This window comes from Dendropsophus ebraccatus, chromosome 1 (assembly GCF_027789765.1).
Source record: "Dendropsophus ebraccatus isolate aDenEbr1 chromosome 1, aDenEbr1.pat, whole genome shotgun sequence".
Classification (NCBI taxonomy): Eukaryota; Metazoa; Chordata; class Amphibia; order Anura; family Hylidae; genus Dendropsophus; species Dendropsophus ebraccatus.
Window position 1 is genome coordinate 184,738,524 of NC_091454.1, and position 12,013 is coordinate 184,750,536.

The 12,013-nt window shown below is 42.6% G+C and overlaps 1 protein-coding gene across 6 annotated transcripts in view; it reads left to right on the top strand.

The window, feature by feature from the left end:
- Positions 1-7,516, top strand: part of CORO2B (coronin 2B) — a 69,229-nt gene extending 61,713 nt beyond the window's left edge. For 5 of the 6 annotated variants that reach the window (XM_069982062.1, XM_069984621.1, XM_069983777.1 and 2 more), the window contains exons 4-12: positions 8-157; positions 1,146-1,310; positions 3,225-3,341; positions 3,568-3,672; positions 3,887-3,983; positions 4,122-4,234; positions 4,325-4,415; positions 5,028-5,167; positions 6,559-7,516. In XM_069982062.1, coding sequence (XP_069838163.1) covers positions 8-157; positions 1,146-1,310; positions 3,225-3,341; positions 3,568-3,672; positions 3,887-3,983; positions 4,122-4,234; positions 4,325-4,415; positions 5,028-5,167; positions 6,559-6,690 — 1,110 coding nt within the window. In that variant the 3' untranslated portion in view covers positions 6,691-7,516. Of the gene's footprint in view, positions 1-7; positions 158-1,145; positions 1,311-3,224; positions 3,342-3,567; positions 3,673-3,886; positions 3,984-4,121; positions 4,235-4,324; positions 4,416-5,027; positions 5,168-5,256 lie in introns of all 6 variants that reach the window. The other variant, XM_069981491.1, reaches the window with a different exon arrangement.
- Positions 7,517-12,013: the final 4,497 nt, after the last annotated feature.

The following is a 12,013-nucleotide window of genomic DNA, read 5'->3' on the forward strand; positions in this document are numbered from 1 at the left end:
TCCTAAGGTGCGGGTATGGGAAATTCCAGATGGCGGACTCAAGAGGAACATGAATGAGGCAGTGTTGGAGCTCTATGGACACAGTCGCAGGGTGGGACTTATAGAATGGCATCCTACGGCTAACAACATACTGTTCAGTGCAGGCTATGACTACAAGGTCAGTAATGCCTTCATCTATAGGATATTTTTTTATTAACTCAAATGCTACAAAGACCATTGCCACCTTATTACTAGTTGAGCATGTTCAAAGGGGTTAGTTTTATCTTGGGCAAATCCACTGTGCATTTTTCATAGAATCAATAGAAGCAATCCAAGGCCAAAGTATAATTTAAAGGGGTAATTCACCAAAAAATGTTTTCTTTCAAATCAACTGGTGTCAGAAAGTGCCAGAGATCTGTAATTTGCTTCTGTTAAAATCTTAAGTCTTCCAGTACTTATCAGCTTCTGTATGTCCTGCAGGAAGTGGTGTATTTCCAGTCTGACACAATGCTCTCTGCTGCCACCTCTGTCCATGACAGGAACTGTGCAGAGCAGCCGCAAATCCCCATGGAAAACTTCCCCCTTCTGTCCAGACTAGAAAGAGTACACCAAGACATACAGCAGCTGAGAAGTACTAGAAGAATTAAACTTTTTTTAAATAAAAGTAAATTACAAATCTCTGGCACCAGCTGATTTAAAATAAATATTTGTGTGCTAAACTACCCCTTTAATGAATCAGCTTTGAGCAGTGGGGTGTGGGTACAAAGACTCCCACCTATAGCTAATGTGGAAGAGCAGATGCTGTCAGCTGACCACTATGCCCTTTAATTTATACATCTTATTGTAGAGAGAGATATATGAATCCATACATTGCATGCCCAACTCTCTGTGCTCAGTTTCTGCTTAGCTCTCCTTGGTTTCCTCAATATTTGGCTGAGGGCCCGGACCCCCACGGACCAAATGTTTTGACATGTTCACATTTTTTTTCTAGAAGCAATAATTATTAGTGTAGCTCGTATTTTGGAAAACTTTTGATTAGATCCCCATAATGTATGGGAATAAGCGTTGTGATGCTGCCTATGGACTGTATAGTAAGTCTACGGAGCCCATCTTTATGAAATGACTGCTACACTTTTCTCAATGACTGTGTTGTAACATCTATACAGATACTGATATGGAATCTAGAAGAAGGAGAAGCGGTGAAGATGATAGATTGTCACACAGACGTCATCCTCTGTATGTCATTCAACACGGATGGAAGTCTACTGGCCACAACCTGCAAGGACAAGAAATTGCGCGTGCTTGAACCTCGATCAGGACGAGTGCTGCAGGTGATTACTGGGTGTAACTTTACTATATCTGTATTATTTTTATTCATCCACCGAACCGGCTTGGAGGATTATTGTAAAAGTTTACACTGAGACCCTGCTGAAGGCTCTAGTAAGGGTCCTATAAGACAAAGTGTTTTAACAATAAACAATTACAAACGAGCGCTACCTGAAATCATTCACTATATTACACTGAACTATAGACATTAGTTACCAATTGTTACTATGATCGTTTCAATGATTAGCGAACAAATGTGGAATTAAAGTTAACGATTAACAATTTTAGGTTTAGCCCAAAAGATGCGATCAACGACTCATGAAGATTTTTATGATCGTTTGTCGTAATAGGGCTTAAGGCTGTTCAGAATTGGAGATGAGCAAAGTCATAGTAAGTTCAGCTGAACCTGATCCCTTGGCTGTTGAATCCCGCTGCCTGGAAAAGATGGATGCATCCTTAGGGTTGTATACTTTAGAGCGCCATGTTTACCAGACAGCGGGATTTAATGATCAATTTGTCTGAACTTAGGGCCATATTACACGGAGTGAAAGTCTGTCGAATCAGGCCGATTCAGCACTGCACGGCAGCACTGATTGGCTGAAGAGGGGAGCCGGGAATTTCAAACGGCTCCCCTTGAGCCAATCAGTGCTGCCTTGCATTGATTGGCTGAAGAGGGGAGCCGGGAATTTCAAACTGCTCCCCTTCAGCCAATCAGTGCTGAAGAGGAGCACTGATTGGCTGAAGAGGAGTCGTTTGAAATTCCCGGATCATCTCTTCAGCCAATCAATGCGCTGAAGATGGGAGTCGGGGATGTCGGAAGACCTGCTGCGCGGAGCAGGTAACGTATGCTCTTGGCCGCGGTGGCCGGGGGGCGATCGGAGTGGCGGCCGTGGGACGATCGGGGCGGCGCAGGGGGCTGCGGTTGAGCGGGGGGGGGGGGCCTGTGGGCGGGCCGGGCTGCGGGCGCGCAATCGCAAAACGATTTTTCCGTACGATATATCGTACCGTCTAAATGCTGATCGTTATAAAAAAAAAATCGTTACTTCGAAATCGTTTATCGTATGATCGGGCCAATAATCGCCTCCTGTAAACTTAGCATTAGATGATGCAATATACCAGTTGATGATGCAATACGGATGATGCAAACTTTTCCCAGTATTGTATCACAGGCTGTGAGAAGTATAGAAAGTATGTCTATATCTTAAAAATTAGAGCCAATTTCAAAATTTGAACATCATTTTCGATCTCAGCACCCCAAAATTAGTTAAGTTCAACTGTTTTCATGTCGGAACCTTTTTGGCTGTTGACCAGTGTAATCAATTACAGCAAGTTCACTTAATTCTAATTTGAATCTCACAACAATCCGCTAGATAAAATAAGGCCTATAATAGTCAAAGGCAAATAGTCACAGTGCCGTAACAATGCACCTCAAGACCAGCCTGTTGGACATTTTGAACGATTCACTGGAAGTACACATTAGAAGGTGGCACCAGTTATGTCTGTGCTGGGGTTTTCATCACTTGGAAGAATAAAGCAAGTGAAACTTCTAGGCAATGTTAACAGACGTCCTATGTACTTTAATGTGGGTATGCTCCCGGCCTCTGGCAAAACTGTAGGCGATCAATGTGCTGCTGTATTATAGTGTTATGTAACACATCTAGGGTCTCCAGTAATAAGCAATCTGATGGAGTACTTCATATAATTCTTAAGGCCTATATGGCTCTATTGATCCGTGCTTGGAAGGATTTCAAGCAAACACTTATATCACACAAATATCAAATAATGGGAATTACATTTTTATAGCCTTCAATGACTGTGACATAAAGGTGAAAACATCCATCTCACATTCCCGTTATACAGTAGTCTACTAAAATATATACTGAATATAACCTCTTTATTCCCACTTTCTCTTTTATAAGGTGGCAAATTGCAAAAACCACCGGGTGACACGCGTCGTATTCCTGGGAGACATGAAGCGTCTGCTAACAACGGGCGTCTCCAGGTGGAATACCAGGCAGATAGCATTGTGGGACCAGGTGAGGAATCTGCGATAGAACAATATGCATTCCTATAGATGTAGGTCTAAAATCCATGTAAGATTTATGGAGCTGTATATGTTCCCTATAAATGAGATGTTTATTATAATCGGCCATGCAATGTCATAAAATTTAATGCAAACGCCTATTGGCTATAGTTCATATGTGTTTGTATGATGAATAATCTTGTATTTGTATAGGATATGATTGTAATATCTGTATGTAGGAGGACTTGTCAATGCCGTTGGTTGAAGAGGAAATCGATGGCCTTTCTGGGCAGCTCTTTCCGTTCTATGACATGGACACACACATGCTATATCTGGCTGGAAAGGTAAGTGACCACATTGTTATATTCCATGTTGGCTAAACCCCAAACCAGGGCCTGCACATAGTGCCTGTCTACTTTACACATTACTTCTCATTGTGCACATCTTGTGAACACGACTAAGAGCTACCTTGACTACCTTAGACCAACCTCATTCCTTTAGTTTATAATCCTCATCTGCTTCACAAAATATTTCGGCTTCCCTTTTTCCTTATGAAAGGGTGACGGAAACATCCGGTATTATGAAATAACAGCGGAGAAACCGTTCCTGACTTACCTCATGGAGTATCGGTCTGCTGCCCCTCAGAAGGGCCTTGGTGAGATCCCAAACTGTAATAAATGGCTGGTGTGAACCATTATATTATATATAGAATATACTATGACTGGATGATAAGTGCTATAGTAACTGGATGGTTATTTCACAGACATTATCATATTAAGATGTTTTATTACAGGGGTGATGCCAAAGCATGGACTGGATGTGTCCGCATGTGAGATATTCCGTTTTTACAAGCTTGTCACCTTGAAGAACCTAATAGAACCGATATCTATGATTGTTCCAAGAAGGGTGAGATAACGTATATATGTTACGCTACGCTATATACACACAGTCATCAAGACAATTAGCCTTGATTAAAATAACTATTTTATTTTATAGTCTGAGACTTATCAGGAGGATATTTATCCCATGACGCCAGGAATGGAACCAGCACTAAGTCCTACTGAGTGGCTAAGCGGCATCAACAGAGGTGAATATGGTGGAGGGATCAATAAGAGCTTAGGATGTAGTATCATTGATGGATGGTGCACTGTTTAACCAACCATCCGTTATTGGGTCCAAATCAGTTTTCCTTACCATATACAAACAGTCCTTACCAGGGAACTCTGATTGGAAACCACTTGTTGGAACTACCATTAAGCTATTAATTACTATACTATAAGCTAATGGATGCATGACTGTTTCATATGAACAAAGCTATAACTGGATCCACTTGCATTTATCTTATGTACAATAGGTAATGAAAAAATCCCTGCCGTGAATACACGAGGCACAAGACAATATAAACTCTGCTGATAGTTTTTCTGCACATAGGGGGAGATTTATCAGACATGGTGTAAAGTGAAACTGGCTCAGTTGCCCCTAGCAACCAATCAGATTCCACCTTTCATTTTCCAAAGAGTCTGTGAGGAATGAAAAGTGGAATCTGGTTGCTAGGGGCAACTGAGCCAGTTTCACTTTATACCATGTTTGATAAATCTCCCCCTCAGTAGTGATATCAGACACACCACATTCACCAATCTAATTTTTGCATATGCAGTATATTGAGATTATCTGAGAGTAACCAAACCACTTTTAATAGATCCTGTTCTGATAAGTCTTAAAGAGGGATACCGGAAGGAGACCAAAGCTACATTCAAAGTACCAGCAAGAGAGAAGAAGAGTTTGGTGGTAAATGGCATTGATCTGCTAGAAAATGTTCCACCTCGGACTGAAAATGAAGTGAGTACCTTACTAACCTCTTCTTTAAAAGTATACCTGTTTCATAATTTATTTTTCTTTCCTTCCATTTCTTTCCATTAATCCTTCAGAATGCTGACAAGATAATTTTTGGGCTCTTGCTGCTGCTGTTAATCTCCAGAGAGTCCCCTCCATGGCGTACATCTATTTCTCATTTACTACATTTCAGGGGGTTGACTCTGAGCTGCGCTGTTTTCTAGTGGTGTACACACGGACACTTTATTTCCCTTAGTTGCCTGGCTGATCACAGCACCTACTCATTACAGCTACAATGACACAGTGCAGTGGACTTGAAGGTGTATTCTTAGCTGCCAAAATTACGCTTCATCATGCTCCTGGCCTACTTTCACTTCCTACTTTGGGTGGAGGGCAGGCACCTCTAGTCATTGGCTGTTCTGACCAGCAGCCCTGTGCTCCTCTGCTGTTCTGTTCGGCTCTGCTATGCCAATTCCTTTTCAGACAGCTCCACAGGAGCAAAGTTTCGTAACTTTTAATGACCTACTGTTTTAGCTATAGTTGTTGTGATGAGAATGCCCTTTTATGCTGGGGAAAGCTTTACTTAGTACAGTACTATACATGGCATGTGGTGGGAAAAGGGATTACTGATGCACTTTGCATGGTACTATGTGAGCTGAAATAAAAGAAACTGCAGCAGCACAGTTAGGAATGGTTACACAATGCACTGAACTGCTGCTCATGATAATGCCAAGCTAAATGGTGGGGAGCGGATTACACTTAGGAGGCAGCACTGTGTACTTCAAGTTCTGAACAACTAGCTCATGTACCTACTACTGCAAGTAGTGAAAGCTGAAAGGCATAGTGTAGATCATCTAAAGAAGGATAACACTCAGCTTGCATGCACACAGTCCAGGTTCTCTCTCTCATGGACTGTAGCTAAGCCCCACCCCCACTTCCTGTGTTTTACCTTTGTGTCTCTGTTACTAGAGAGGAATTGAGCCTAATAACAGGCAGTGAACAGCCCATTGCACACAAGGGAGAAATCTAGTGGCCAAAAACTAGTTTTTGTATATGGGGTAAGGAGTCATTTTTGGTAAATCAAACTATTTATAAATATGACTCCTTCCCCTACTTGTGCAGCTATAAGTGAACTGGGGATATAATGCTACTGATTCATAAGGCAGACCTGAAATTTTCAAAAGCAGGGTGACAATAAGTAGGGTTTTTTTCCAATTAAAAATTATCATTTTATAAATTTACATCCTGAACACTTCCTAACAACAGCACAGCTAATAACTGGCATGCACACACTCCCGCTGTATACCCTGCATTACACATTGTATGTATTTGGCATGTATGTCACTACTTGTGCTTGATTGTGCTTTCTCACCTGCTCACTTACCTGTACCCTGCAGCTGCTACGCATGTTCTATCGGCAGCAGGACGAGATCCGACGTCTGAAGGAACAGCTGGCTCACAAAGACCTCAACATCCGACAACTGGAACTGGAGCTCAAAAACCTGAGGAATAGTTCCAAAGAGAGCTAGCCACCCTGACCACCCCTAAAGAGATTATATATTGTACCAGGGACTGACAACTTCTCCATGTATAAGAGCTCTTGAGGTTTCTGTATATAGACTAACTAGCCCTACAATGCCTTGCGAAGGCACATAAAGGCTTGTGTATCCAGCTGCACTAATTGCACAGATTATCCATTTATCCAACAGGGTTCCTGCCTATAACCAAATGGAACTTCCTCCTACAATTGTCTTAACTTTTCCATTTAAAAGACCCCACCTAGGGCCCACCAAATCGAAATGGATTACCTCCAATATTTTAATAAGACACAATTGAAATCCAGGTTAGTGGGAGGAATCTGAGGGTCTCCTATAACATAGTAACTTCTTTCAATCTTGTCTTACCGGCCTTGGGATGGGATTTGAGAACTATATTTATTTACATAACCAATGGAGACCGATTCCTCCTAAAGAAGCAGGGGTTTTTACAAGACCATAAAGCCATAAGAATATTTGAGATATACTATATGAAATAAAGCACTAGGGAGCTTCCTCCCCGATCTTCTACCAATACATTCCCCACTCATTCTTCCCTATCCTGTAGTATTCCCCACTGAATCCCATGCTTCACACTCCCTACACACATTGTCACGCTAGTTAGCCCACGTCTCTCACCTCCAGCAGAGCACTTTAATTCTGGCGGACCTGACTCTAGCTGGTTGGCCTCTTATTTATTGCTAATCATCACTTCCTATGCAAAGTGAAATCTCACAATCATTAACCTTCTAAAGAGATCATGGACATTATGACAAAGAATGTTATGTAACTGATGCTGAAAATAAAAGGTTGAAAGCTGTAGTGTGTTTGGTTTCTTCTAAAATGTGCTGTCAATTAACAAGAAAAGTGATAAGATTATGGTGTAATGAGTGCCTGATCCCTCACATCCCAGCATCATTGGTTATGGGAGTCAGAAGGTCCCCACCCCATTCAAAACAGTCCGCCGACTGCCGGATTTTGTGGGTTCAGTCCAACTTTCTATCATTTGCATGAAAGCCTTACATGTTTTGTTTTTCACCCCAGATTCCCTTTACCTATCTGCAATGCTACAAAACAGCTAAACGTGCTATATGTAAATGTGCATTGATATACCAGATGGTAATTCAGTAGCCACAACATTGTCTACGTCTAAATGAGTTTAATCCATAAGTACTCCTTGGAAGAGAGCACAACTTATTCTGCAGCCGGGATACATGAGTGCTCACTTTTAAGAAGGAAGTTGAACCTCGAAAAGAGAAAAAAAAAAAAGTGACAGCCTGCTCAGCCAATCAGTAAGTGAAGCGGGCCACAGCTGCAGTCAGTGAAGAGTAAGGGTGCCTTTACACAGAGATTTATCTGGCAGTTTCTAGAAGCCAAAGCCAGGAATGGATTTAAAAAAAGGTGAAATCTTAATTGTTCCTTTATGACCTGATCCCTGTTTATAGTCTGTTTCTGGCTTTGGCTTAAAAAAATACACAGAGATTATCTGACAGATTATCTGCCCAAGATTTGAAGCCAAAGCAAGAAACAGACTATAAACAGAGATCTTTTCAAATCCATTCCTGGCTTTGGCTTTAAATCTTTGTCAGATAATCTGTCAGAAAATCTTTTTGTGTAAATGGACCCTTAAGGCCCTATTCTACGGGCCAACTGACAGGAGAAAACGAGCGTTGTTAGAGCTCGTTTACTCCTTGTTCCACGCTCTCTGCCGCCACCATTCCACGCGGCGGCACCGAGCGGGTAAGTGTGGGAGGGGCCATGGCGAGGTGCGGGGGAGCTTCCTGGGTGATCGCTGATCGTCCAAGCAGCCCATAGCATACAGCAGCGATCTGCTGCCGCTCCTGCTGTATGACTCGTCTGTTTTTCAACATGTTTTAAAGACAAAAGACTCAACGTTCAGCCGACATAAACAATGTCGGCTGATCGTTGCCTTCTGTTCCACGGGATGATTATCGGCCGTAACCGTCCGAATACGGCCGATAATCGTTCCGTGGAATAGGGCCTTTAGTCTCAGATGTAGAAAGCAGGAAAAGCTATACGGGATCAGATGACATCACAGTAGGCGCCTCAGGGAGGCTCTGTAAATAGGGCTTGTGCTGCTGAGAAAGATACAGGAAAACAGACAGCATGGATGTGTATATATCCATGCTGTCAGTTTTCAGATCACAAGCCACAGTCTATATTTACCTGCCACACTGCTTAAGTGCATAATTCCAAGCCACGCTGCTTGTGATCCAACATCTGTCTTCTCCGGTCACTACTGTAACTTCAGGACCCCACCTCCTCCAGCTGTCAGTCATTTCAGAGGAGACGGGGTCCTGAAGTTACAGCAGTGACCAGAGAAGCCAGATGTTGGATCACAAGCAGCGTGGCTTGGAAGTATGCACTGAAGCAGTGTGGCAGGTAAATATAGACTGTGGCTTGTGATCTGGAAACTGACAGCACATATATATATAAACCTATGTGTGCTGTCAGTTTCCAAGGCTGCAGGAATGATCCCTAATAATCTACAATTAACCACCTATGTTTTAATTAAGATTGATTACTGCAATGAAGTGATGCAGCATTGCAATTAAATGATTTATTTGTAGTATCTAATTTCAATAATTTATCATGCTGCAATTAAATGATGCATTCACATTGCCTTACTACATGGGTGAACACAGCCTAATTTTACAAAAAACTGAATTACTTGATATGTGCAAAGAAACTAACCCACAAATCGCATACAGGAAGGATAAAAGGCAGATTTAGGACAGCTTCACATGGGGTGCACAGGCAGCAGATTTTCTATCCAAATTTGGTCTACATTGTATTACAGTACCAGCAAAATGAATAAGATTTTAACAAATCTCAGCCACATGCTATGAAGAAAATATATTACTTGGGCTCAAATTATGTAAACAAAGAAACGCAGAAAAAAAATCCAAACTTAGCCTTAGACCTAATGCCCACATTTAGTAGTTTATCAGGACCATATATTATATCTGCAATCTTTGCAGCAATCCGCATAGTGCACCTGTAATCCAAATACTCTCTCAGACTTCTGTGGGTGAATCTGTGAAGTGATTACAGCCTATACTAGAACATTTCCTAATTTTTTGTGGCAGATTGTGGATCCTTGAAAGTATGGACAGTGTGAATAGCCCAATAGAAATCAATGGGGGAGATTTATCAAACATGGTATAAAGTGAAACTGGCTCAGTTGCCCCTAGCAACCAATAAGATTCCACCTTTCATTCCTCACAGACTCTTTGGAAAATGAGAGGTGGAATCTGATTGGTTGCTAGGGGCAACTGAGCCAGTTTCACTTTACCCCATGTTTGATAAATCTCCCCCATTGTGCTCTAAATTTGTCAGTAACTGCGGATACATTTACGGAACGTCTAAGGCCTCAAAGGAGACCTGTCACCCCCCGTGCCGGGGTGACAGGCTCCCGACCCCCAGCTAGATCCCCTTTGACCTCACTCCCGGAGCCAGTGCCGGGACGGAGATATTCTGGTCAGAAGCCGGCGCGCGCTGTGGAGATGAGTCTGGCTCCAATTATTCTCTATGGACGCCGGACCGATCTCTGCAGCGCGCACGGCTCCATACATTCTCTATGGACACCAGACCTATCCCCACAGCGCACGTGCCGGCTTCTGACCGGAATATCTCTGTCCCAGGACCGGGACTCTGCTAGAGGAGGTCAGTATAAGGGGATCTAGCTGGGGGTCGTGAGCCTTTTTTTTTTATAACCAAAACACAAACAAAACCTGAATGTGTTGCAGTACTGATATAGCCACTATGTCAGTACAGTACCATGGAGATTTAAACACTTGGAGTGCTTCCGTCGGGGGGTGTGTGTGAATCCAGTCTGTTGCATCTTCCTTGCATGGTTTGTATTCTCAGAACGTGTGAATCCGCTCCAAAAGTTTCCCTGTAGTTGCTCCAATTACAATAGGTGGTTGCAGGTAATCATGAATAGTGTTGTCTGGGAAGACCTTTAAATCAGTATTATCAATAGGTGAGATGAAACATGGACTGGCAGTTTTTTTTTTTTTGTTTTTTTTTAAATAAAACCAGCAGTGGTTTTATTAAGTGAGGTATAGCATCATACTTGTGTCTGGGCGACGTTTACACATGATATGGAAATACACTCTGTATGCTGGACATATATCATGGTCTAGACTCCCTTCAGCTCCAGAACAGTTAAAAAGAGTACCTGTCACAATGGGCTGCTTCTGCATCAGTAGGCAAGATCTACTGTTAAAGGGGTAGTGCAGCGTTAAACATTTATTCACAAAATAACACACATTACAAAGTTATACAACATTGTTATGTATGTGAATGGCCCCCTTCCCCCACACCCTGGAAGTGTGGTGCATTATACTCACCGCATTTGTGTCGACCCCCGGCCGCCATCTTGTGACAATGACATCTTCGGGAGGCTGGCTGAAGCGCTCCAGCTGTCCCTAATGCCTGCCCCCCGGGGTTGACGGCTGGATCGCTTTGGCCGGCCTCCCGAAGATGTCGTCATTGTCACAAGATGGCAGCCGGGGGTCGACACGAATGCGGTCAGTATAATGCACCACACTTCCGGGGTGGGGGGGGGGGGGGGGGGGAGGAACACGGGGAAGGGGGTCATTCACATACGTAACATAACTTTGTAATGTGTGTTATTTTGTGAATAAATGTTTAGCGCCACACTTCCCCTTTAACCACAAAGTTTGGTTCTTCATGGATACAGACACTGATCCAGAAGCAGCTCATCAAAACAGGTACACCTCAAAAGCACTATACTATTGAACCAACACAGCCATGTCAGTTCAGTAGTTTAGTGTTCTAGCTATTCCAGAGCTTCCTCAATCATAATAAATTATGATGCAGGAAGATACACAGCTGGCATACAGGCCATAGATCACAGACATGTGACCATAACCTTACAGAAGTCAGACTGAGAATACAACATGCACAGAGGCCAGAATCATAGTTGAACAACTCTATAAAAAACAACTTTATTGAAAAGTAGCAGTGACAGACAGAAGTTGTATTGTCTGGGTTTCCTGACAAAGGGGAAGCCCCTATAATTTGCTAGTGATTTATAATACAGCTGGGTCACCAGAATCTAAACCAAATCCGATTAGTATGGACTCCTCGAACACAGAGACAGAACCTCACGGGGTCAGAACACACAAGATACAATGATTTCTGTGATTGACTAAGCAAAATTACCAACATGCAGCATCCTTGCGGATAGTCAAAGAAAAATGTAATGGTTTCCTAGTGGTTGAACAGAATACATGGAGATATAGTATACTCACTGCTCCCCGGATAA